At 38.0% G+C, this 26,144-nt stretch overlaps 5 protein-coding genes across 12 annotated transcripts in view; 2 read left to right on the top strand and 3 right to left on the bottom strand.

Moving 5' to 3' along the window:
* Positions 1-1,861, bottom strand: part of slc35a3b (solute carrier family 35 member A3b) — a 28,354-nt gene extending 26,493 nt beyond the window's left edge. For 2 of the 5 annotated variants that reach the window (XM_079612449.1, XM_079612446.1), the window contains exons 1-2: positions 1,815-1,861; positions 1,575-1,667 (exon numbers count right to left, since the gene is read on the bottom strand). The gene's annotated coding sequence lies outside the window, so the exon portion shown is untranslated. The other 3 variants (XM_079612447.1, XM_079612448.1, XM_079612445.1) reach the window with 3 other exon arrangements.
* On the top strand, positions 1-6,741 carry imp3 (IMP U3 small nucleolar ribonucleoprotein 3). Of its 2 annotated transcripts, none has more exons than XM_079612453.1 (7): positions 1-65; positions 2,934-3,041; positions 3,145-3,219; positions 3,436-3,515; positions 5,702-5,753; positions 5,911-5,983; positions 6,505-6,741. In XM_079612453.1, exons 1-7 carry the CDS (start codon positions 28-30, stop codon positions 6,529-6,531), a joined length of 453 nt encoding a protein of 150 aa, XP_079468579.1. In that variant the 5' UTR covers positions 1-27; the 3' UTR covers positions 6,532-6,741. The 2 variants fall into 2 exon arrangements, with proteins under 2 accessions (XP_079468579.1, XP_079468578.1); XM_079612452.1 differs by lacking the exon at positions 1-65 and adding an exon at positions 2,487-2,798.
* sec22ba (SEC22 homolog B, vesicle trafficking protein a) lies at positions 4,338-15,836 on the bottom strand. The gene is made up of 8 exons (XM_079612451.1): positions 15,693-15,836; positions 10,657-10,723; positions 10,445-10,551; positions 10,123-10,232; positions 8,817-8,977; positions 7,427-7,573; positions 5,674-7,306; positions 4,338-4,481 (listed from the first exon to the last, which is right to left on the bottom strand). The coding sequence occupies exons 3-7, from the start codon at positions 10,517-10,519 to the stop codon at positions 7,152-7,154; spliced, it is 648 nt and encodes a 215-aa protein (XP_079468577.1). The 5' UTR covers positions 10,520-10,551; positions 10,657-10,723; positions 15,693-15,836; the 3' UTR covers positions 4,338-4,481; positions 5,674-7,151.
* LOC306998411 (uncharacterized protein C1orf21 homolog) lies at positions 14,986-22,027 on the top strand. Of its 2 annotated transcripts, none has more exons than XM_079612457.1 (6): positions 14,986-15,165; positions 17,704-17,842; positions 18,778-18,863; positions 18,958-19,022; positions 19,120-19,180; positions 19,988-22,027. In XM_079612457.1, the coding sequence occupies exons 2-6, from the start codon at positions 17,752-17,754 to the stop codon at positions 20,024-20,026; spliced, it is 342 nt and encodes a 113-aa protein (XP_079468583.1). In that variant the 5' UTR covers positions 14,986-15,165; positions 17,704-17,751; the 3' UTR covers positions 20,027-22,027. The 2 variants fall into 2 exon arrangements, with proteins under 2 accessions (XP_079468583.1, XP_079468584.1); XM_079612458.1 differs by having other exon boundaries at positions 15,014-15,165; positions 17,704-17,809.
* tsen15 (TSEN15 tRNA splicing endonuclease subunit) overlaps positions 22,014-26,144 on the bottom strand; it is an 18,787-nt gene continuing 14,656 nt past the window's right edge. For both annotated transcript variants that reach the window (XM_079612456.1, XM_079612455.1), the window contains exon 5: positions 22,014-22,471. In XM_079612456.1, coding sequence (XP_079468582.1) covers positions 22,303-22,471 — 169 coding nt within the window. In that variant the 3' untranslated portion in view covers positions 22,014-22,302. The remainder of the gene's footprint in view (positions 22,472-26,144) is intronic.

A 26,144-nucleotide genomic window follows, 5' to 3' on the forward strand; every position in this document is an offset into this window, starting at 1 on the left:
CCAACCGTCTACATTGATTTGAACTGAATGTCAAACATATTGACCTGCATACAACCAATTTCAGTGTGGGTATTTACTTTCTTTTTTCACCTAATTACCACTGAAAGACATTGCCTTTCAAACCGACCTTAAAATTAAATGCAGTATCTTTTTTTTTTTATTGCAAACTTATACATAACAACAAGCTCAGGGATGTTAAGCAAGGATGTATCATTTACAATGAACAAACAATGATACACTACAGAAAACATGAATATCCTGGATTTGCATACATCAAATTATGTAAATATACATACACAAAAAAAAAGAAAAGAAAAGCATAACAATAATAATGTTAAATCATATCTTTGAATAAATCATCATAATGCATCAAAAATTTTGCACTTTTTTTGTTATTTTTAAGGGATGAAATAAAAGAGTTAAGTTCAGCAAGAAAAAGAGGAAAGCTTAAAGGAGACTTGAGCCATTTTTGCTTGTGGATGAAGAATTTTGCATACAAGATAAAGAAATTAACAATATATTCAAGGGACCGCAACTTTGGGTTTTCATAATAAAAGATAACCTCTTTGAGAGTGAAGGTGTGGGTCACATTTGTAGGGCTAAAAAGAAAAGAGCTTAATTCAACCCAAAATCTATTGGTTACATTACAATTACAAAATAAATGGGCGGCTGTTTCTTCAACAAAACCACAAAAAGAGCAAGTTTCATCAATATCAAAATATTTAGAGATGGATAAGTTAACAGGATAGATTTTATGAAGGATTTTATAATGAATTTCCTTAACTTTGTTGGATACACAAAATTTAGAAGGCAAAAGCCAGGCCTTTTTCCAATTTACGTTTGTTACAAGGGATCCCCAATAGAATTTACCCCTTGGAGTAATCTTTCTCTTCATTTGAAAAATTGTGCGAATATGTCTGTTGTTGCATTTACGATCCAAAAAGTCAATACCGCCCAAGCGTAAGGCTGGATAAACACTGTTAACTTTACTGAAGTTAAGATGATTTTTAATTAACTGGATTAAGCCAGCTGGGATAGCTTTTATCAATGTATTATATTCTTTTGGTGGAACAGGAAAATTATGGAAATTCAAAAATTGCTTGTAAGTTAGAATATGACCAAAATCATCAAAGACAGATAGAATGCAATTAAAGTTATTGTTGAACCATCTAGGAAAAAAGAGAGACTTTTTCCTGACGGTTATATCCCCGTTGTTCCAAAGGAGAACTTTGTGGGGAGAAAAGCTATGGACAAAACACAATTTCCACGATAGAAGGCATTGTTGATGAAAGTTTGATAAGGAAATGGGTAACTTGCCAGGCAAAAAGTTACACTTTAATGGGAAGGACAGGCCACCAAGTTTGTTGAAGATATTATTAGAATGCAGTATCTTGATCAAGTCTTGACTAACTTTTGACGTCAAATTGATATCAAGGTGCCCGCTGGGTTTGACGTCATGACGTCCGAATGCTGTCTAAAAGTAGGGATTTATAGTTCCGCTCCTCCCGTGGTTGCAATTTTAAATATAAAAAATTAGATAAAAGGTGTAAAGATGTGTTTAGTTTGTACTATACCTGGTCTCACACAAATGCAGCTCAGATGTGTTGTGCTGAGTGAACGTGGAGTCCAAGAGGCACAGGTGTGCAGTGAAGCCCTGAGTATTGCATCTGATTCATTTAAAATGAAAACGATTACTTCCTTAACCACACTTTCAGCCCAAGTGAAACTATGTTTGACACTCATGTTTCTGTCGTGACTCGTGACTCGTGTCAGTTTCCCTAAAACATTTCAAATGAAGATGGAAATTTGCTTACAGTGACATCTACCGATGGGTCGATCCCTTGGATGCACCTTTTTTTCTGGAGCAAAAATTATATTTTTCAAAATGAAATTGATCTTGAGAGGTTTTGATATATTCTTAAATGAGCGACAAAGGGATTTCACATCAGCAGAATACATTCTGAAATATTCTATAATAAAATTATCATAATTTAAATTTATATCTGAAAGAAAAATCTTAGTTTCTGTAATCGGCACTAATTTATTTAAACAAAATAGCACGTTCATTCCAAAAAGACGGTATAGCTCCTATCTTAAAAATAGAAGAAGATATAAACATATATATATATAGTTGTAGGCTAATATTGTTGAGTAATTACTTCGGATGAGACATCTGTAAGCAGAAATAAAAATGTTATATTATATAAATTATATACATGCAACTTGTTTTGGTAGGGTTAAAAAAATATATGATATTATATATTAATATTATTGTATTTTATTATATTTATGTTTAGTTTTTTATATTAAATGTGCTATATATATATATACACGATTTAAAAATACACGATTTGATGTTGAACAATAATGAAGATTAGAAATATGAATTTGAACAGAGAAATATAGAAACAACAAAAGATTTAAAGTGAAACGAATTCATTATATTATCCATATTATTATTTATTACACTTTAATTGTATTATTGTGGGAAAAATTTTTTTTTTTAAATGTCGTTGTCTTTCTCCTCCTGACCACTGGGCGCCAGTGTGGAGCCCTGCATTCTATACAGAAAACAACCGCGAATGAAAAGCACGCGTGTGAATGATAACCTGAGGAAAATAACACGTTTAGTGATAAATATAGGCCGGTTTTATTCGTAAAATGGTTCGTAAATTGAAATTTCACGAGCAGAAACTCTTGAAGAAAGTTGATTTTATTAACTGGGAGGTTGACAACAATTTACACGAGGTTAAAATATTGAGGAGGTATCGTATTGAGAAGAGGGAAGATTACACCAAGTGAGTAAGCATTGTTAACAGTAAATATGTATTTAAAGCACATGTTCATTCGTATTTTAGAGGAGACCGATGATAGTGTATGTATTCAGTCCAAACATTACTTATGAATCTAATACGTTAATTATTTCTCTGTAGATACAACAAACTTAGTCGAAATATCAGAGAATTGGCACAGAAAATACGGGACTTGGACGAAAAAGATGGCTTCAGAGCTCAAAGTACAAGCACTTTCGTGGAAAAACTGTAAGTTTGGGAACTTCTGGATGTTTAGGGGGTGCCTAATTGCAATTGAACTGCAGTCATTACATCTGAAGATCGTGTGTGTGTGTGTGTTTCTCTTTTGCAGCTACAGTATCGGTTTGATTCCCACCAAGCAGAATCTGTCCCTTGCAAATGAAGTGTCTGCATCTGCATTCTGCAGGTAAGATGCACTGCAACATTTGATCATAGAAATTACAGCAGTATATATAACAAGTGCAACCGTGTGTACAGCATATCTAAACCAATGAGGGGAGGAAAAAAACAATAACATAAAAGTAAACGGGTCAAATTCGAGTTTATAAAATAGTTGTATAGTTTTGTTCCTTCTGTCAGTTCAAATGTGTTATTTTTCCCTGTTTGCTGTTGTTTTCTTTAGGAGACGGCTTCCCACAATCATGCTGAAACTGCGTATGGCTCCAAGCCTGAAGACGGCCACAACCTTCATCGAGCAGGGCCGTATCCTTCAGTTAGAAATAACACTGAACTCTGTATGTGTACTTAATATTCAAACTTACTTATATATTATACTTAAAACTAATCTTTGATCTTCAAAATGACAAATTAGTTTTTTTTCTGTAAATTCTTTCCTCGTGCCTTAAAATAGCTTGAATGTAACTCTACACCCTTGCTTCATTTAGTAGACGCAAATCGATGAGTATGCAAATTAGCCCCGCCTCCACTCACTCACACCAGCTCAGAATTCCTGATCCATTCATTCGCTCAACTTTGCTGTAGTAAACACTGTACAATGGCAAGTGGAAATACTGGTTTAATTCAGCCATGTATGTTTGAACCAGAAACTGATTCAGAAGAAGTGGAAGAGTGAACACGTCGATGTACCAGAATCTCTTTCATGTATCGCTCTTTACAATGTCGGACACATAATGGTAATTAATATGATAAGCCTTTTGCTTGAGTACTTTATCACACAGCTAATAATGTGTTGCTAATGTTACACAAACCCTGTTCCTGTGCGCCATCTCAGAGTCAGACAGCGGCCTTCTAACAATCATCAGAAACGCTCTGAACAACTCAGAACGTCAGTGGAGAAGCACATATAGTTCATCATAACAGTATGATATCATAACGCCGCTATATTAATAAATGGACACTATTCAAAGTCAGGATAAACTCACAATTACCAGTTTATATGAGATTGCGAGATATAAACTTGTAATTGAGAGGAAAAAAAGTCTCAATTCTGCTAGGTGTACCTTTTTTTGTAATATTTAGCAAAATTGAGATATAAACTTGTAATTGTCAGTAAAAAAAAGTCTCAATTCTGTGATAAGTCGCAAATGACCATTTTTAATGTTTATTCCTGTGCAGAATCAAGCTTCCATACAAATTATTTGTTCACTGTCATTTCTTTTACTTTTGTATTCAATTTATGTGAAGAAAATGTATTTGCTTAAAGGGCACCTATTATGACATTTAAAATGTTCCTAATGTTGTTTAGGGAGTCCCCAACAACAGTTTTACGTGCATGCAATGACAAAAAACACTTTTGTTGTCGTATAATATGCATTTATTTTTACCTGATTTGCTCACCGACTCCCAAATGATTCGTTCAACGACTCACTTTTCCAAACCCCTCCTCTGCGCGACGCTAATCTGCGTTGATTGGTCAGATGACCCAGCAGTGTTTACAGAGATAATACTTATTGTTTAACACGGAGTGCAATGATGCTTTTATCAATTAAATTGTATTATAATAATGATTATAGTCCACTGCTTTATAGTTTGTAGTAAAAAACGGAAAAATAAGATAAAGAATTTAATGTTATGTTAGCGAGCATAGCCCAGAGTTCATATTGTAAAAGCACAATCAGTCTTTGTTTGCGTTAGCCCGATGCATAAACATAACGTTTTTACAAAAAAAAAAAAAATGCAGTTACGTTACTACGAGGTATTACTCTATTCTTTAGACAACTCCGAAAACAACGACACTACACTTCACATATCTCAATACAATTGTCATTGAAGACCTAGAAGCTAAACGGTGCTTACACAACAAACAAAATAATTATTAAGCATGCTACATAAAATATAAAAGCAAGAATTATTAATAACACTTACAGGTTGTGATACGGAGGAGGAAGCTGATGCAAATACACTTGGAACTGAACCTTCCTTCAATATCAGCCGACTCGCGAATCCAAGTTTGATTGCATTTAAAAAGCAATCGTCTTCAAAATGACGCGAACAAAGCACAAGGCTCGGACTATACTTCTGTGGTAGTGAATTGTAGCCACTTAGTCTTCAAATGCTCCTCCTTGGGCAGATGAAAAATGTTGCTTTTGAGTCGCACTTCAGAACACAGCGTCTCGTCGCCATGATATTTTCCCTGGCCTTGGAGCGCAATAAGTGGGCGTATCGTATTCTAATAACTTGACAAGTTGACGTCATCTAGTCAGAGAAAAAGCTTCGGTCTTCTAACGATTCATAAAAATGACTCCGAGTCGACTCTTACTTTTGAAAGACAATAACTTTATATACGGTGCACTTTCATATTTCAAACTTTGCAGGATGTTTTTGTTCACTTAGATCTATGTTACACACTACATGAAAGGTACATTTAAAAATTCCATAATAGGTGCCCTTTAATTGTCACCGTAAAATTCTTCTTGACTGAGCAACAGATATTCGTGTTGGGCCTGAGATTGTCACTGATCCTGCGTTTCTTGTAACAAGGTTAGTAATGAAAACCCTCATTACTTTTTTTCTGATGCCCATTGAAGAAATTAATATCACACATTTAATTTGAACATATTGACATTTATGAGTCTGCAGCAACTGAAATGTTTTTTATTTACAACTGTAGTTATTTTATTGTGCAATATTGTTACAGGAGTATGGAAGACTTCATCACATGGGTGGACTCATCCAAGATCAAACAACATGTCATGAACTACAATGAGGAGGTATGTGGAGGAGTAATAGGAGTTCCTCATCCTGTAGAGTTTATACATTACTGTACACATTTTTTTTAAGTCTTTCATCAAGGCTGTATTTTATTTGCCTAAGAAAAAACGTGAAAAGTAATATTCTGAAAAAGTTACTTTAAAAACTTTTATTTTGTAAAATATTTTTAAAATGTAATTTACATTTGATACTTTTCTTTAGGATTCTTTAATGAATAGAAAGTTCTAAAGAACAGCATTTATTTGAAGTAGAAATCTTTTTTTTTTTATTACATGGCAAATGTACATTTCTTGATGTGTAACTCTAAACTTTTGAACAGTACTGTACACAAAGCTTCTCCTTAATCAAATGAATTCAGGAAAAATATGTTCATATTTCATTGATAAATACCTCCCTGCATACTAAATATAGTGCATCAGGAGAATCTGATTTTCTAGAAAGAAATGGTTACCGGTAATCTAAAAAAATAGTTTTTAAACTGATTGCTAATTTAACATCACAATTTTGTTTGTTCTTTCAGCGAGATGACTTCGACCTCGTTGTCTAAATCTCCAGCTATAAATCTGGATTTCGAACAGAACTGGGTAATGCGTTGAGCAGCTGTTATTTTGTGATTCGTTAAAAACCCATGTATATATTTGTACCCTGTCAGACATCAGTGACCATTTATCATCTTTGAAATATGTTAAGTGAACGAATGCATTCAAGTGTGACTATTTTGCATGAATTATTTGTAAACAATAAACCATTACAATTCTTTTGTCTACATTTACTCTGGTGTTCTTAGAAAACCACCTTCACATTTTACAAATGAATCACTAATTAAAAATGTTTTTGAGACAGTGGGCACTTAAAATATGTTCCCAACAAAGATGCTTAATTGTTTCACCACCAGGTACAGATAAACCCCACATATACTTTGCATAGCTCTGTTATGAACATACTGAAGACATACAAGGTAACAAGTACATCATTAACACCTTCCACTGATTATAAATAAAGCAAGGTACAACTGTAAAAAGACAACAGCATCATTATGACCTTGACAAAAGCTACATTCAGTGTCTCAAACAGACACAACCTTAAGGCCGGAACAGACTCTTTGGTGTCCGAAACATCTTTGTGAGTGAGGCCCTGAGAATTTCTGCCTGATTTTGTCATGCATATTCACAGCCACCAGAAGCGCACATACACGATGAGTGTGATCAAAATGACAGCTCCGGCGGCCACTTTAGCATAGGTGGAGCGTGTGTTGAGATATTTGGCATCGCTGCGGTACTTCTTAGACAGGCTGGACAGGTTACTAGCTTTGGAATCCAAAGCTACAGAAAGATAAGGCAGGAAACACGCTTTAATTGCATTTATCAAACGTAGAAGACTATATAATGCTTTTACACACAGTATTTTGAGACTGAAGCAGGATGCAGGTAGTGTTCACTCACCAGATAAGGCTTCTCCACGCTGAAGCACTTCCTCTATATTAGCGACCATGATCCTCTGGACATCGTGTAACTCTGAATTGACGCTGCCCAGATTTCTTCGTGCTCTGCCGTCGACGTATAACTTTTTGGTTTTCTGAATGTACGTGTCTGGAGACAAATGGGAATCATTTGGTCCACAATGTCATTCAACTAATTTGCCATGTAGGGGACATTTATTCAGTAAAACGTGCAGACTACAAAGACGGCACGCTTAAGTAACCAGCGGATAGTGGTCTTACTCAAGAACACTGGCAAGTTTATACGCTACTGTTCAAAAGTTTGGGGTCGGTAAGATTTTTAAATTTACATTTACATTTATGCATTTGGCAGACGCTTTTATCCAAAGCGACTTACTTTCCATTATCCTATACATCTATACATAGGTATGTGCAATCCCCTGGGATCGAACCCACAACCTTGCGTTGTTAACGCAATGCTCTTACCACTGAGCTACAGGAAAGCTGTAAATGAAAGAAGTCTCTCCAAGGCTGCATTTATGTGATCAAAAATACAGTAAAACTGTAATATTTTGAGCTATTAAAATAGCTGTTTTCTATTTTAATACATTTTAAAGTGTAATTTAATCCTGTGATGGTAAAGCTGAAATCATTCTGACTGGATGCTCAAGAAACATTTCTTATTATCAATGTTGAAAACTACTGATATTTAAGCAGAAAACTGCTTAATATTTTTAAGTTCAAAAGAACAGCATTTATTTGAAATAGAAATATTTTGTAACATTATTGTCTTTATTCTCACATTTGATCAATTTGGTCCTTGCTGAATAAAATAATTTAATTTCTTTAAAAAAACTTACTTAAAGTCCCCTGTAGTCAATTGTGTCCCTTAAAACTAATATTTGATCACCAAAATTACACATTTAAACGTTTTTTTCCATGGAAAAAAAAATTCTTCATGCCTTAAAATAGATTGAAGGTAAGTCTACACCATTGCCTCATTTAGTATATGGGTTCTATGAATATGCAAATTAGCCCCGCCTCCACTCACACGGCTCAGAGATCCACTCGTTGACGATCACACGTTGACCTGATTGGTTACAAGGTAGTTTGTGACGTCAGAAACACCAGTGGTTTCAAACCGCGTTTTTGAGACTGTCTTTGGTTCACTGCAGTGTTAAGGAGAAAATACTCAGCAATGGTGCTGACTTTTGAACTTGCACATGGTTTGTCTTAAAGCACATTAAAAACACCACAATGTTTGTATAAACAAACATTAAAAACTTGATTTTCACCACAGGGGGACTTTAACTGTTGAACAGTAGTGTATATAAACCTTGAGCGAGTTAAATTGTACATTCTAATTGCACTGATATAAATGAGATGTGTCTCACCGAATTCGATAAAAAAGTACGGCCGTGACACTGACAGGACCTTCGCCCCATACTGCTCACTGAATTCTCTCTCCAGCTCCTCCAGATAGCCAAACACTAGTTTCTTGGGGAAGGCTGCTTCACATAAGGCCAAGTAACACACTCCTTTCTCAATGGCATAGCTGGAAAACAAGATGGGTTTATGAAGCGTGACGTCATCATCCAGAAACAACAACAAACTCTATGCTCGTCTATCAGACTGTCTGAATTTGAAAATTGGTCCCCTTTCAGGTTCACGAGTTGTTGGGATGTTGAGTTTTAAATTTAATTGTATTGACAGGAACAATAATTTACTCAAATTCAATTCAAACAGTCACACAACAGACACATCTTAGTTCCACAGATTTTGCAGCAAAAAAATCGTAACACTTTAAAATGAGGTTTCAGTTGTTCACCCAAAGATTGTATGGATTAGTTTTATGATCGCTTTATGAACTTTCTGATATGTCAGTTGCGTATTTGTCAAAGGAAGGGACAGAAAGCTCTCAGATTTCATCCAAAAAAAAAAAAAAAATCTTAATTTGTGTCCAAAGATGAATGAAAGTGTTACGGTTTTGGAACAACATGAGGTTGAGTAAATAATGACAGAATTTTAATTTTTGGGTAAACTATCCCATTAACATTAAATAAATGATGAACAATACTTCAAAAGCATTTATTAATCTTAACTAATTATAATCTCAACATTTAAGGCAAAAGTTATATCTGTTAACATTAGTTAATTAAACTAGCATGAATATGAACATTATCAAGTGACATTATCTAAGGCAAATAAATGCTGTAGAAATATATTTACTCAATTGTTAGTTTGTGTTAGTTAAAGTATTAACTAATGAGACCTAATTGTTCTGTTAGTTTTACCCAGAAAATTAAATACTTCAAATGTCAACCATATCTGCATATTTATTGTGACACTTCTCAAAACTGACTAATGATTTTTGTCCATTTACACAACATTCTTTCCAGATAACTTTAAAAAAAAGTTAAAATTGACAATAAAATCTGAATCTATTTATTAGCTAGGCCTATATATTGATGTTTGGACAAATACATACTTTAGTAAATGTGAGAAATAATTCTGAAATTAGCTTTTCTTCTACTATGGTTAACATACAGTATTTATGTTATTCAATTCTTACTGAAATCTTTTTTTATTTTTCATTTCATTCTATTTCCTTGAACTAGAACTACAATTCTGTATCATGTACTTATTAGCTCAGTTCAAGTGTTAATTCAGCAAGCATCTGGTGTGTGTGTTGGCACTTACTGGAAGCTCATGGCACCGGCCTCTAAAGTGCAGCGTGCAGGACTCTGTTCGTTGAGTTTTCGGCAAAGCTGCTTGGCTTGACTCTGATACTTCTGGAGGTCTCGGCCAGACTGCAGAGATCATTACGTTAGTAACTTAACGCTTTATGTAAAAGTAGTATACAATCTCAATGGCAAAAGAAAACAGCAATAACAAAGACTCGGTAAGTAACACCCTTCTGAGTGTATCCCCTCATTTACATCACACTAAAACGTTTTGTATTTTAACTTCGTACGGATTTTTGACGTTTGTTGTGCTGACGTGGGTTCATTCATAACGTTACCTGCTCGTCTTCTTGCATAGATGCAGCAAGTGGCAGACTGTCGGCGACGCGAACAATCATCGTCTGCAACACCATTTTTGCTGTTGTCTTCACGCTTGAACTTCAGTCTATTTTAAAGTGAAGCAATTTATTTGACTGGTTGGCATAAAGTGACACATTTGAACTAACAGCAGAGTTCAGATGAGTTGGCCGGAAGAGGGTGTGTGTGTTACCTCAAATTCTTTCCGGATTTCGCATTGCAAAAGGTCCGGCATTACACCAACCCTAGAAAATTGGATCCTAGAAACATATGTAGGCAAGTAATAAAGAAACAAACACAAATAAAAGGATGTAGTTTGATACTATGTTTAAATTGTTAGGATTTTTGTGCCTAACAGAGATGTAACCATTTATGTGGAGAAGGGGGGAAGAAATCCCTGTTTGGATTTAAATAGTCCAATGCTTAAAAGTATGAATCAAGAGGTGCAACAATTTTATTTTTTAATCAATTTGGTGAGAAAAACATGAAAGCACGGATCCATGCCTTGTATCAACGGTTCAGGCTGCTGGTGTTGGTCCCATAAATCCTGATGTACTCGTTACATCATAAGAAGTATTGCGTCTCTGCTAATAGTCTCTCTGTTTATCCCGAGGTTTACCGTATCAGGCCGTATCCGGATCTGATGAAGGACCTGCGCCTGGACACGACGACAATGCAGTCCTGAAGTGTCAACTAAGCCCCATTCACACAGCACTTTGAACCCGGCAAATTGCCGGCAAATTGCCGGAACGCCTTCTGTGTGAACGCAAACACGACCCGGGTTTAATGCCGGGATCGATGCCGGGTTGGGGACCTAGTAACATTGCCGTGTTCAGACCCGGAACGCGCGCTGTGTGAACAAAAGCCAGGACAAATGCCGTAAGGGGTGTGTCGTAGTGATGATGCACGAGCCTTCGCAATGACAGTTATCGTGCGACTCTGTTACTCTGTTAGAAGAAAGTTTGTGTTCGTCATCGATACAAGAAAGAACGAAAAGATGTCTGCAAACTGGACTGAAGCAGAGACCCGAGAGCTCCTTGCAATCCGCGCCGAAGCTGAGATCGTTCGCCAGCTTTGTGGAACGGTACGTGATGCGTTAGTGTACGACCGAATCCGAAAAAAAATGATCGAGCGTGCGTACCTTATACGTCACATCATAACGTCACGCGTCTATCCGGGACATACCCGGGTTGTGTGTGAACGCGCTCTCTGATTCCGGCAAATCACTGGCAGTGTGAATGAACCATTTTCAAACGAACCCGGGTCAAATCCCGGGTCACTTTATCCATGTATTTTCCGGAATCTCTGTGTGAAAGGGGCTATAGTCTCTCCCCTGTGAAGGCCTCCTTCCCTTTACCTCTGTACAGATAAAACTTTGTCAAAATGATTCCAGTTCACATGGATACGCGGAAGCGAAAAAAAATTCTATATTATGAATTTTTAAGGCCAGACAAGTCATTTGAGGTCAATTTGTAAAGAAAGACTACTTGACTGCACACATGTATTCAAACGTGCAGTTTACGTGGAGTAAAGTAAAAGTTATAAAGTAAAAAAATATATATATATTTTTTTTCAATGCTTGCACCTTGTAACCTACAGTTAGGTCCATATGTATTTGGACACAGGCACAGTTTTTCTTTTTTTCAGGTATTTACCAACACATATTCAAGCTATAGTTATTTAATGGATATGGGCTGAAAGTGCACACTCTCAGGTTTAATTTGAGGGTATTTACATCCAAATTGGAGGAAGGGTTTAGGAATTACAGCTCTTGGGAGAGCCACCCCCCCTTTTTCAAGGGACCAAAAGTAATTGGACAATTGAATCAAAAGTGATTTCATGGACAGGTGTGGGCTATTCCTTCGTTATTTATTCATTAATTAAACAGGTAAAAGGTCTGGAGTTGATTCTAAGTGTAGTATTTGCATTTGGAATATATTGCTGTGAACCTACATCATGCGTTCAAAAGAGCTCTCCATGCAAGTAAAACAGGCCATCATTAGGCTTCAAAAACAAAATAAATCCATCCGAGAGATAGCAGGAATATTAGGAGTGGCCAAATCAACAGTTTGGTACATTCTGAGAAAAAAAGAATCCACTGGTGAGCTCAGCAACATAAAAAGGCCTGGACGTCCACGGAAGACAACAGTGGTAGATGATCGCAGGATCCTCTCCATGGTAAAGAAAAACCCATTCACAACATCCAGCCAAGTGAAGGACACTCTCCAGGAGGTAGGCGTGTCATTGTCAAAGTCTACAATCAAGAGAAGACTTCACGAGAACAAATACAGAGGGTTCACCACAAGGTGCAAACCATTCGTAAGCATCAAGAATAGAAAGGCCAGATTAGACTTTGCCAAAAAGCATCTAAAAAAGCCTGACCAGTTCTGGAAAAGCATTCTTTGGACGGATGAAACTAAAATCAACATGTACCAAAATGACGGGAAGAAAAAAGTATGGAGAAAGCTTGGAACAGCTCATGATCCAAAGAATACAACATCTTCTGTTAAACATGGTGGAGGCAGTGTGATGGCATGGGCATGCATGGCTTCCAGTGGCACTGGATCACTGGTGTTTATTGATGATGTAACAGAAGACAGAAGCAGCCGGATGAATTCTGAAGTGTATAGGAATATACTGTCTGCCCAGATTAAGCCAAATGCAGCAAAGTTGGTTGGACGGCGCTTCACAGTACAGATGGACAATGATCCAAAACACACTGCAAAAGCAACCCAGGAGTTTTTTAAGGAAAAGAAGTGGAATATTCTGCAATGGCCGAGTCAATCACCTGATCTCAACCCGATCGAGCATGCATTTCACTTGCTGAAGGTAAAACTAAAGGCAGAAAGACCTACAAACAAACAACAGCTGAAGACAGCTGCAGTTAAGGCCTGGCAAAGCATCACAAAGCAGGAAACCCAGTCTTTGGTGATGTCCATGAGTTCCAGACTTCAGGCAGTCATTGCCTGCAAAGGATTCTCAACAAAATATTAAAAATGAACATTTTATTTATGATTATATTAATTTGTCCAATTACATTTGAGCCCCTGAAAATAGGGGTACTGTGTATAAAAATGGTTGCAGTTCTTAAAATGTTTACTTGATATTTTTGTTCAACCCCTTTAATTAAAGCTGAAAGTCTGCACTTCAAATTCATATTGATTGTTTCATTTTAATTTTATTCTGGTGGTATACAGAACCAAAAGTATGAAAATTGTGCCTGTGTCCAAATATATATGGACCTAACTGTATTTCAAGGTTTGCGTTCTCGAGCCGCCAAGCACTGTTTTGTGCAAATGAGCGGCCGGATCGCGTGAAGGGTTTTCTGTTAGAACGGTGTCGTGTTAGCGGCCCCTAAGTTAATAACTAATGATCTTTGCGACGGATGTGAATCAATTAAAACTAACTTTAGCTGGACAATAACTTTATTCTAGAGCTGCTGTAAAGCCAAACAATCTCTGTTACTTTAATTTCCTATTATCACTGTAAAGCTGCTTTGAAACTATATTGTTAAAAGCGCTATATAAATGAAGGTGACTTGACTTGACTAATGGTGTGGAGGATATTTTCTTTGCACACTTCGGGTCCCTCAGTACCAGTTGAGCATCGTTTAAACACCACAGCCTTCCTGAGTATTGTTGCTGACCATCTCCATCTCTTTATAATATGACCACAGTGTTTCCATCTTCTGATGACCACCTCCAGCAGGATAACACGCGTCACAAAGCTCAAATAATCTCAAACTGGTTTCTTGAACATGACGGTGAGTCACTAAACTCTCCACAGTCACCAGATCTCAATCAATGGAATTGTCCAAAAAAGGGTATGTTTTCAGCACCTTGTTGAATCTCTGCCACGAAGAATAAAGCCAGTTCTGGAGGGCAAAATAGCAAGGTGTATGATACTGTGTGTGTGTTAGCTATATGTGTGTGTGTATGTACTTTTAGGAGAAGAGCTCTGACAACGATGCCATGCAAAGGGATAGCCCATAATTTAGGAATCATAAACCATCAAATTAATTGGCTTGTGTGTTGATATGCGTTACACGCCACAGTGGATTAACGGGTGTTAATTTCAAACATACATAGTATATATATGGGCATAGATCAGTCTCAAGGTTTCAACCAACTATTCACGTCTGTGGACTGAGTCTTAAAATTATATTTAAATATATATGTTGTTTATATCTGTTGAACAAACAGTTACAGTATGGCTATTATAAAAATTGTTTTACAGTATTATAAAGTACAGGTTTAGGGTTTAAAAAATAATGATTGGAATATTGCCTAATGCTTGGTTTAGTTTTCAAAAACAATGAATATAGTCGTTTGTTTACTAAATCTGCTTTTGTGAACTTAAAAAAAAGTTATTTTTCATAAATAAAGAAAAATGTTCGGTGATAAATGTACAAACGTCTTTAAAAACTATTTTATAAATGAACAGTCCCGCAAGATATGTCACACATATATATTTTTATGTCTTTTAAATCCGTTTTTACATGTGTTTTTGCATCAATCAAGTCATCCGTTGAACTAATCGTGCTCGACTGCTTCTGTCTGTGCACACTGATCGTGTCGCTCGACGATTCAGTTTCTGCATCGATTATTCACGGCTGTGGGCTGATCTGAATTGAGCTGATCCCGCTTGAGCGCTTTTTTCCTGATCACGAATAGCGCTATTAAACTCTGCATCTGCACTGAAGGTAAGATTAGCTGCATAAAGTGTTTTATTGCGCTCTCACCCCATTCTGTGTTCATAGTGTACAGAATTCGAGTCAAATGTGCCTTTGCGTCGCGACCATTGTTGTTGTCCTGTTCTGGTGAACATTACCGATACCAACAAAACATAATCGCATCCGATTTGATTTAATGTGCGTCAACAACCGTTTGTAGCTGTACGCGATTGTGACGATCTGCAGTGGAAGCGCAGCTGGTTTGAGTGCGTTTTGTTTATGGTTTCGTTATGAAGTGTTTATTATTATGCACATTCGCTACTAGGCCACATTGCTCGTTTGCTACAAGAATGCAATGTTAGTTTTGAAAGGGGAAGAAAACGTCACGGGTGCGCTCTGCTCTATGATGAATATTATCAATAATTCTGCTGTTAGTTGATGTTTCGTGCACAAACGTGTCGCGCTGGTAAGGATCAGCGCACGGGAACAGTTGTCACTTGTTCTTGAGCTCTGTGGTTTGTACGTGCCGTGGTGTGAGTTAACGGTTCTGCTCTCACCTCGGAGAGCGATTAGTTCTGCCTCATTGGATTGACTGCCACTGCTTGCAGCTCTTTTGATGCCACACAAGGGCCCTTTATGCGCGAGCGAGGCTCCAGCTGGACGTGCTGCATGCGTGCCCTGATTGGATAATTCTCATGCACAAGAAATGACGTCTTTGAATTATAAAAGTCTGCTCTTACAAGACCATTCTTTAAAAGTCACATTAATGTACATGACCCATTTTAATGAAGATATTCAGATTTTTTTATTTAAATTTAGTGTGTGTGTGTGTGTGTTCTAGAACATTTTCTAGAAAAAATCACCCCACTCTCTCTCTACAATGATTCATTCTTTCCAAATATACCTACAGTATCATTTGAAATTTGCCATGAGTAAAAAGCTAAAGTTAGGCTATAAATGAACTATACCACGCATTAATTACTTCAACATCACCATTACTAAAGTTCTGACACTTTTTCTTTTATATATATATTTTTTAATTTGCACGTTTTAATTGGAATAGTTTATAGCCACTTGTTAGCAACCATGTTTTCATCTGTGTGGTATTTTATGTCATATAATACAACAAGAAAATATCTTGAGCTTGTGTTAACTTAACCACAGACCTTATTTCAGGCATTTAACCAGAAACTCGTTCAAAAACACATTGGCTTCAGGACAATGCAACCTAAAATGCAAAAATGCTAACTCCAGGTTTCCAGGTCCAGTACTCATTCCTGCAGCTCTCTATTGGGCATTTCAGTTTCTCCCATTCATTGTAATGTCAGTGGCTCATCTCAGCTATTTGTCTCTGGTTAAGCTCACTTGAATTTTTTGAAGATCATTAGACATGATCTAAAAGCAAACTGGTTTCTTTACCTTGGAAACCTGCCTGAAACCAGTTTCCTTAGGAGGAACAATGATTCATGACTTTCTGGTTGTCAACTGTAATGTGGTTAGCTGCACCTGTGCTTGCATGCAATGACATCATACATTTGTGGCTTAGTGTCCAAAACTTGAATAAATCTATATAGGAATTGTTTTATTACCCCAAATATCAGCTATTATAATAGAATATGCGGAACCTCGGAATCCTGTCACCATTTTATTTGTGAAAACTATCATCATATACACATAGAACCCGCTACAACCCGCCAATATAAAAGTTTGGTTTTTAACTTGATGAAATTGTGACAGGAATATATTACTATTGTACAGTAGAGCGTACTTCTCAAAGTAAAAATACTTAAAAAAATGTTTTTAAAGGAATAAAAAAAAAAATGTCCATGTTTTAATTTGAACAGTAAACCTCTGTTGTTCAGAGCTTTAAAATTTAACACCAATTTATGTAATGTAAGATGTTAAAGTTTTATGAATTGACCTGGTTATACATGCTACTTGATTATTAAGACTTAAGTAAACCATTCAAATTGAAAACAGAATTTTGAAAAAAAATTCATAGGGCTTTTAAAAAATATATTTTGATTAATTAGACTTGCTTTTTATTGCTTATAAAATGTTATATAACCATTAAAACAGTATACAGAAAATTTTCAAATGGAATCTAGAAAAATTACAACAGAAAAAATAGGATTTTGAAACAAAATCAACAGAATTTTCTGAAAAATTGGCATTGAGCACATGAAACCTCATACTTGTTTATGCTCTGTGCGCTTAATCTTCACAAACCTTTTTTTCTTATCAGTTCATCCCCCCATTTCTACTCTCTTTCTTAATTTCTAATGACATACAATCTGATCTGAGATCAGGCCTCGCTCTTTGCACATAAACTACACAGACGTTACTCACTGATGTCCAAACACGCCAACGTGTCCTATTAACCCAAATTCATATCAGCTGCTCAGCACGGAGGAAACACAAGTGTGACACACCCAGATATGAAGGTTAAGTTCAGTGTATATCAGTACAGAGAGACTAAGCTCCATGTTAGACTGTGTGTCACTGTATTCTGCTTTGGTTTATGTAGATGGCTTTATTTGCAGCTCACACCTGTATTTGCTGTGTCAGGTGCAGTAGAGAGTGCCATGCAGGAAGGAGAGGAGAGGAAGTGAGGCGATGGGCTGCACCTCAGCCAAGCAGTTGTCATCTGTACCCAGTGATGAAGAGGGCCGGGGTAAGGCCTACAGCAACGGAGATGCCTTCTCCGGTCAGTGTCCCAGCTGTGCTCCCATCTTCATGTTATAATAATCTATACCATATTTATGGAGACAGAGACAGAGTTGAATTTAATTTAAAATTCCTGACTCTGAATTGACTGTATATTGATTGAGATAGCGAACCGAACCGTAGTGACGCTGAAGACTGAGGTAATGGCTGCTGAAAATTCAGCTTTACTATTATGGGAATAAATTACATTAATTGTAATAATATTTCACAATATTACAGTTTTTACTGTAGTGTTTCTATATAAAATAAGCTAATGCAGCATTGGGGAGCGTAAGAGACATCTTTTAAAAACATTAAAAGGTTTCATTGATATTTTATGGTGTTTATACATATATATTGTACTTCATCTAAAACTAAATTATTGTAATTGTGACTCAATTTTGACCAAATTTCTACTGCTGCAGTACATTAATGAGCAAAACATTGTCAGGAAAAACCCAGATGTGGGTCTAAATGAACTCGAGAACCAAGTGGTATATGCTTGAAGCTCTTGAATGCGTATATTACAAAGCAGTTTTTACAGTCCTATTAGTGTAAGTAGTGATTTAGCAGGTGCTTTTTTAAGTGAATTACAGTTCAGCTATTATAGAGACAATTCCCTCTGGAGGAACCTGGATTGAACTGCCCTCGAAACTGTGATCACAGGTCATGTCTTGTTCTTGTGGGGCTTGAACAAGGAACCTTGAAGTCTATTTAAAATAAAATTTACTTTTTTAGTTTCTGGTTTTATTGGATCCATTAGGCTCCAAAAAAGTGTGTCTTGTGGATCCGTTCTCCAGAATCCACTACAAACGTACATTTTGGTTCCATCCTACTTTTTGGTTGAATATCCTGTTTGAATCAGAAAAGTCACTTAATTACTAAAGTAAAGTGGATGAAGAATCCTGTTTCCAGTTGACTGTTTCTGTGTTGTAGATGAGTATAAACTGAAAGGAGTTGAGAAGGTGAAGTACATGCATGGAGAAGAGGAGCGGGCGAACTCACGGAACCAAGAGAACTTGGTAAAGATTGATACATCCTATATATATATATATATAATCAGAATCATTTTATCTTCCTGGAGAACATTTCTTTTTCCTCTTGTATGCGTTTCAGGAAAAGAGCACACTTTTGCACAAGGGCAGGCATAAAGATGCCACCGGAAATGGTAATAAGATAAGGTGAGTTTGCGTTTGGTTTCAGCTCTTGAGTATTAAGAATTCAGTATTGAGAGAAGAAGACCAATGAGATGTTCACCAAGCCTTGACTGTTCCTCAGTATCCACTCTTCAGAGAGCCAGCAGGAGTTCTTCAAGATGCTGGATGAGAAGATTGAAAAGGTATGTGACATAGCATCACTCATACGTAGGGTGAGGGGCTTTTTAGGGAAGTCCCTAAAGCCCAAAGTATACTATTTACGTGTACACTAGGGCAGGGGTAGGCATGTTCGGTCCTTTGACTTGAGGAGAGGTCTGCTATTACTTTTCTAAAGGCCAATTCACACTGCACAGACAGGTCGGTCAAAGGCAACAGACACTGTCGGGATTTGTCGGATCAGTGCGTTACCCTGTCTGATTCTGTTGCCATTGGACGGTGCATGTTCTCGCCTATTCAACATGTTGAATCTGCATTTGTCGGGTCGTGAAATGTCTGAGAATTGACGTTCTGTAATCTGGGGATTGTCAGCGTAGGTCTGTCAGTGAAGTGTGAAATGGCCTTAAGTGATTTGATGAACGATTTTTGCCAAAGGCGCCAGGATATCATATAGACTTTTAGATGGGTTATTTTAAATTAGCACTAACAACCACATAGTCATCAGAACAGAACACTGTACGCCGTGTATACTCGGCGCAGAAATAGCCTGAGGCCATCTACACTGGATGTGTCAAAGTGACCGTTGCAAATCCATTTGTCCTTTGTATCAGAAGTAGCAAGCACATGGAGTACGTCAGAAATAGAACGAGGTATCAGTTTGCTGTTGGGGCTTTGTCATGTCGCACTACATCCAGCATAGACAGTATGACTGATTTTAAAGGGTTCTGTAGTCTTTTGTCACTTTGCGTCGCTCGCATTGTAGTTGTGAGAAAATGTGAAAATCTAGCCTGTCTTTATTTGCCATTTATTCAGAGGTACTTTTACTTTTACAGGGACGGGACTACTGCTCGGAGGACGAGGATATGACATAGCATGCCGAGACGTTTGATCCGGGCCAACATTGAGTCGATCCTGTCCCAAAGTTCCTTACGACTCCTTTTCATGCCTCCTCACCCAACGGGTACTAATCTTCAAGAGCGTGGGGTTAAGTGACTTTCAGCCCTGTTATTCACTCCGTTTACAGTCCACACTCCCAAATGTCTTACTGGTCAGTATTTGAGACTCTTGAGGACTAGTATTTAAACGGCAGGGGGCACAAAAAGGCCACGGTTAAGGAGACTTGGCCCAAGTTTTGAGTGGGAAAGCCATTTTCAGACTGTTCCTCAATCCCTTGCCTTACACTACCCATAAGCCTTCTCCTACTCATAGACTACATTCAGTGGAGAGAGCCATGCAGAGAATCCTGGATTTCACGCTACCTTTGACATGGACACTACACATGGTGGAGATGATATCTCCTAAGGAGGACTTGCTTACCGAGAGACTTGCGTGATTCTGTCCATGCTGTTGAGACACAGGAAGTGAAAGAATCTGGACAGAAACACGAGGCCATTTCTAGCATTCCAGTTTTTTTTTTGTTTTTTTTTACTACGTGAGCAAGTATTTTTCACCCAGTGTTTTATGTACGTGTCTTTTTGACCTTTTTCTTTTGAGTTGTTACAACGCTCAGGACAGCAGTGCTGTATGTATCATAACTAGATTTGTTGTTGGATGAGAGCAGTGCAGTTCCTTCAGGGCCGGTCTTGAGGACATGTTGGACATGTGGAGATAGATCACAGCATCTAGCCATGTTTAGAGACTCCAGTTACAGTACCTTATGGTCATGTAGTTTGCAGATACTCATTTTGTTCTATATAACAGGAAGATGTCATCCGTTCTCTTGACATTTATATTCACTTTTCTTTAGTTGTAAACCAGTACAAGTTTCAAAACCAGCCTTCAGAAAGTTTTACACGGATAAGTTTTATTATCAGGAAGTGCTTCTTCCTTTTACAGTATGACAGCAACTTGCCATAGCCTTAAGCACACAGTGTTTTCTTTTCTGATACGAGAGACAACGGTAAGCCATTAATTTCTGTATTTTCACACTAAAGTGAATAATACCCCACATATATGCTTAGGTTCTCTATGTACCTACCACAGTTGGGCCAAACATTAATGCCAAAAATGCAGTAAATGTGATGCCGAGTGAAAGAATGAATAAATAAATACACATTGACCAACTAACTAAGGACAAGCAATGGCAACTGGTTTATTGATGTATTTTCCAGCTCTGTATTGTTAATGTTAAAGTGTCTATTCTCCCAAAAAATTAAATAGTCATTTACTCAACATTCATGGAGCAAATCAAATACGGTAAACAGAAGCTGAACCGAGCTTGCTTGACGTGCTAGAACAAAAACCTCAGTGGATCTTGCATGTTAAAGGGATAGTTTACACTATCATCTACTCGCCCTCATGTTGTTCCAAACCTGTATGAGTTTCTTTCTTCAGTTGGACATAAAAGATATTGTGAAGAATCTCGGTTGATCTCATTTTTTTTTTTTTTTTTTTCATAATATGGAAGTCAATGGGGCCTTGAGCCTGTTTGGTTACCCGTATTTTTCAAAATATCTCCTTTTGTGTTCAGCTAAAGAGATAAACTTATACAGGGAACAACTGAGTAAATTATGACCGAATAAAACATTTTGGGTGAGCTATCCCTTTAAACAAGTACGATTGTACGTCTGTTTACCATATTTGATGAGCTCTATGTATGTGTTGATCAATATTTATATGTGAATGAAATACTACATTTATAAATGGTCACCTCTCGTCAGAAGATTTGGATTAAACCCCTTGATTCATACAGATTGCTTTTTTACGTCTGAACTTTTTTTGAGCGTCAAAGTTTTGGTGGAGTGGAGTTTCAATGAAGACAGAAATCTCTCAGATTTCATCTTGTGTGTCGAACATGAACAAGTCTTCTGGATTTGGAATGACAGGGTGAGTAAATGAAGATGGTTTCAACAATAAAAACGATTTATTTTGCAGCTTTCTCCGTTTGACTTTTTTGGGGAATTATGAAATGTGTCATTTTACATGTCATTTCAAGTATTTGAGTTTAAAAAAAAAAGCAGCTCATTGGTGTTGTTTAAGTGTAATACTGCAATAAGTTGTCTTATAAAACAAATATGGTCCATTCCTGAGATTATCTTATCAATTCAGTCTCTCTTCAAGGACAAAATAAGTTCATGAATGCATTTAAACCAGCCTCATAATACTACCCAATCCACACATCAGATCACAATCTGCCTGTGTGCTCATCTCACGTCTGTAGCCTCCGTTTGCGATGCTGTCGGCGGCCTTGGTCTTGGATGTCCACTGGAGGGTCAGGGGTCAGAAGGCCATCACACAGCCTCTGGTACACCAGACTGGAGTCAGAAGCCACCGCACACAAGAGCATCGGGACACCTCTGTCCAATACAGTCCGCAACCTAGAAAGATTCAATTGTCACATTATTAAAGCATAATAATCCGTTAATCCGATTAAGTGATAAGGTTTATAAAGCAGTCATGTGTATTCCTGAAGTTTCTGGTCTTTACCTGAAACTATCTTAACACCTTATGATTGATAAATCTTTATATATTTTTTGTTAGTGATATGACATGCATGCACCTAAAATGGAAAATCTTTACATCAAAGTTTCTTTATTTATTAGGGCCCAAGCCTTGAAAAGGCGAAGGCCCTATTGTTTTTCTTCGGATTATTATTTATTATTAGGGCCCAAGCCTTGAAAAGGCGAAGGCCCTATTGTTTTCCTTCGGATTATTATTTATTATTATTTATTATTAGGGCCCAAGCCTTGAAAAGGCGAAGGCCCTATTGTTTTTCTAAGGATTATTATTCTTCTTCTTCTTATTATTATTATTATTATTATTATTATTATTTTACTACCTTTTGGGCACTTTTGGGGGCCTTAACGTGCTCAAAAACTCTTGAAACTTTGCACAAATGTCAGAACCCGCGGCCATTAGGGCCGCGCTGAAGCTGGGACCCGGGCGTGGCAGGGGGGCTCGGCAGCGCCCCCTGGAATGGGATTCAAAAACATGTCCATATATCAAACACGCTTGCATGTAATAATATGAAACTCGGTACACATATAGATCTCATCGGGCCGAACAACTTTCGTGCTCTAAGTTTTACGCCAGTCCAACAGGAAGTCGGCTATTATGGGCTGTATGGAAACGCATGTTCTGGCATTTGAAACACTTCTCCCAGAGAATTCATCCGATGACCACGAAACTCGGTGTGCATGAAGTCAAGACATGGAGGATGCTAAATTGCGGACGGATTTTTGATATCTCGAACGGTTTGGCCGTGGCGAGGAAACGAATTTATGATTAAAAAAGGATGCATAAAGTGTGTTATAACTTAGTTATAGTTTTACCTACAGTTACAAAACTCAGCGTGTATATTGATATTATCAAGCCGAACAACTTTCTAATTTACAGTCATTAGCTCCGACCAACAGAAAGTCAGATATTGTGGTTTGAATGTGAATTGTGTCTCTCTCTGTCTCTCTGCTATTCTGTGTGTGTGTGTCTGTCTGTGTGGGGTGGGGAGGGGAGGGGGGGATCTGTGTATGTGTGTGTGTGTGAGTGTGTGTGAGGAGGGGGGCTAGTTTAGTTTAACCCTTTCTCTGCTGTGTGCAAAATCTTGGGCACTTTTTGGGCCCTTAACGTGCTCGAAAACTCTTGAAATTTTGCACACAGGTCAGAACCCATCAGGGCCGGGCTGAAGCTGGTACCCGGGCGTGGCAGGGGGGCTCGACAGCGCCCCCTGGAATGGGATTCAAACACTTGTCCATATATCAAACACGCTTGCATGTAATAATATGAAACTCGGTACACATTTAGATCTCATCGGGCCGAACAACTTTCGTGCTCTAAGTTTTACGCCAGCCCAACAGGAAGTCGGCTATTGTGGGTGGTATGAAAACGCATGCCCCTGGAATTTGAAACACTCTTTCTAGAAAATTCATCCAATCGAAACCAAACTCGGTCAGCCTGACGACAAGACATTGAGGATACTAAATTGCTGACGGATTTTTGATATCTCGAACAGTTTGGCCGTGGCGAGGAAACGAAATTATGGCGAGAAAAGAGAAACACGATCTGTTATAACGTCTTCATACATTTATTGATCTTGATGAAACTTCAGTAGCGTGTTTGTTTTAAGAGAGCGATCACATGGATGTAACTAATGTGAGTCCCCCCCCTTTTCTGTGTGTGTTTGGAGGGGAGCAGAAAGACTCACACTGATACAAGCTCTAAAGCAGACTTCTTCTCGACAGTCAAAGCGGGGTTACGTTATTGCCCGTCGTGCACAGGAACCCGAAAGGCAACGGGGGTGGCGGCTTTTTATATATATATATATATATATATATATATATATATATATATATATATATATATAAATAAATATAGCTGCAAGCAGCGATGGAGGGCCCAAGCCGGTGGCAGCGCCAGCCCGGTGCCTTTAGTGTAACTAAAGGCACCAGGGTGGCGGTGCCACCGGCTTGGGCCCGTAATCGCTGCTTGCAGCTATATTTATTTATATATATATTTAGGGCCCAAGCCCTGAAAGGGCGAAGGCCCTATTGTTTTTCTTCGGATTATTATTCTTCTTTATTATTATTATTATTATTTTACTACCTTTTGGGCACTTTTGGGGGCCTTAACGTGCTCAAAAACTCTTGAATCTTTGCACAAATGTCAGAACCTGCGGCCATCAGGGCCCGACTGAAGCTGGGACCCGGGCGTGGCAGGGGGGCTCGCCAGCGCCCCCTGGAATGGGATTCAAAAACATGTCCATATATCAAACACGCTTGCATGTAATAATATGAAACTCGGTACACATATAGATCTCATCGGGCCGAACAACTTTCGTGCTCTAAGTTTTACGCCAGTCCAACAGGAAGTCGGCTATTATGGGCTGTATGGAAACGCATGTTCTGGCATTTGAAACACTTGTCCTAGAGAATTCATCGGATGACCACGAAACTCGGTGTGCATGAAGTCAAGACATGGAGGATGCTAAATTGCGAGGGGATTTTTGATATCTCGAACGGTTTGGCCGTGGCGAGGAAACAAATTTATGGCGAATATTGGAAACAGGAAGTGTGTTATAACATCCTCATACATTAACTGATCTTGATGAAACTTCAGCAGTGTGTTTGTTGTAAGAGGCCGATCACATGGATGTGACTATTGTGAGTCAAAGTTATAGCGCCACCAACTGGCAGCAGGAAGTGTGTCACTTTCAAAATGCTTTGAAATCACCCTCTTATTTTTACCCGATTTGCTTCAAACTTCATCTGTATAATGTAAACACACGGCAGATGTAGACCTGTGAAAGGATTATTGATATCTTAAATACTGTTGCCATGGCAACGCATCAAACTTTAATATTCTTTTTGGGTGCATTTGAGGCTCTTAACATGCTTCAAATTGCATGAAACTCAACATGCATATCAGATTTATTAGGTACTAGGCATGTGTGAAGTTTCAGAAACGGGCGCGGTGGAGGGGCTCAGTAGCGCCACCTTTAGTCAAAAATGGGGTATTAGTTTTACCTACAGTAACAAAAATCGGTATTTATATTTATCTCCCCGAGCCGGACAACTTTCTAATTGACAGTCATTAGCTCCGACCAACAGGAAGTCAGATATTTTGGTTTGAATGTGATTTGATGGGAATTTTGCCAGTCTCTCTCAGTGTCTGTGTGTGTGAGAGAGGAGGGGGGGCTTTATTTTAACCCTTTCTCTGCTGTGTGGGACTTCTCGGGCACTTTTGGGGCCCTTAACGTGCTCGAAAACTCTTGAAACTTTGCACACAGGTCAGAACCTGCGGCCATCAGGGCTGGGCTGAAGCTGGTACCCGGGCGTGGCAGGGGAGCTCAACAGCGCCCCCTTGAACGTGGTCCGAAAAACTTGGTCCATATATCAAACACGTTTGCATGTAATAATATGAAACTCGGTACACATATAGATTTAATCGGGCCGAACAACTTTCGTGCTCTAAGTTTTACGCCAGTCCAACAGGAAGTCGGCTATTATGGGCTGTATGAAAATGCAAGCCCCTGGAATTTGATATACTCCTCCAAGA

Source organism: Phoxinus phoxinus (assembly GCF_949152265.1).
Source record: "Phoxinus phoxinus genome assembly, chromosome: 5".
In the NCBI taxonomy this organism is placed as follows: Eukaryota; Metazoa; Chordata; class Actinopteri; order Cypriniformes; family Leuciscidae; genus Phoxinus; species Phoxinus phoxinus.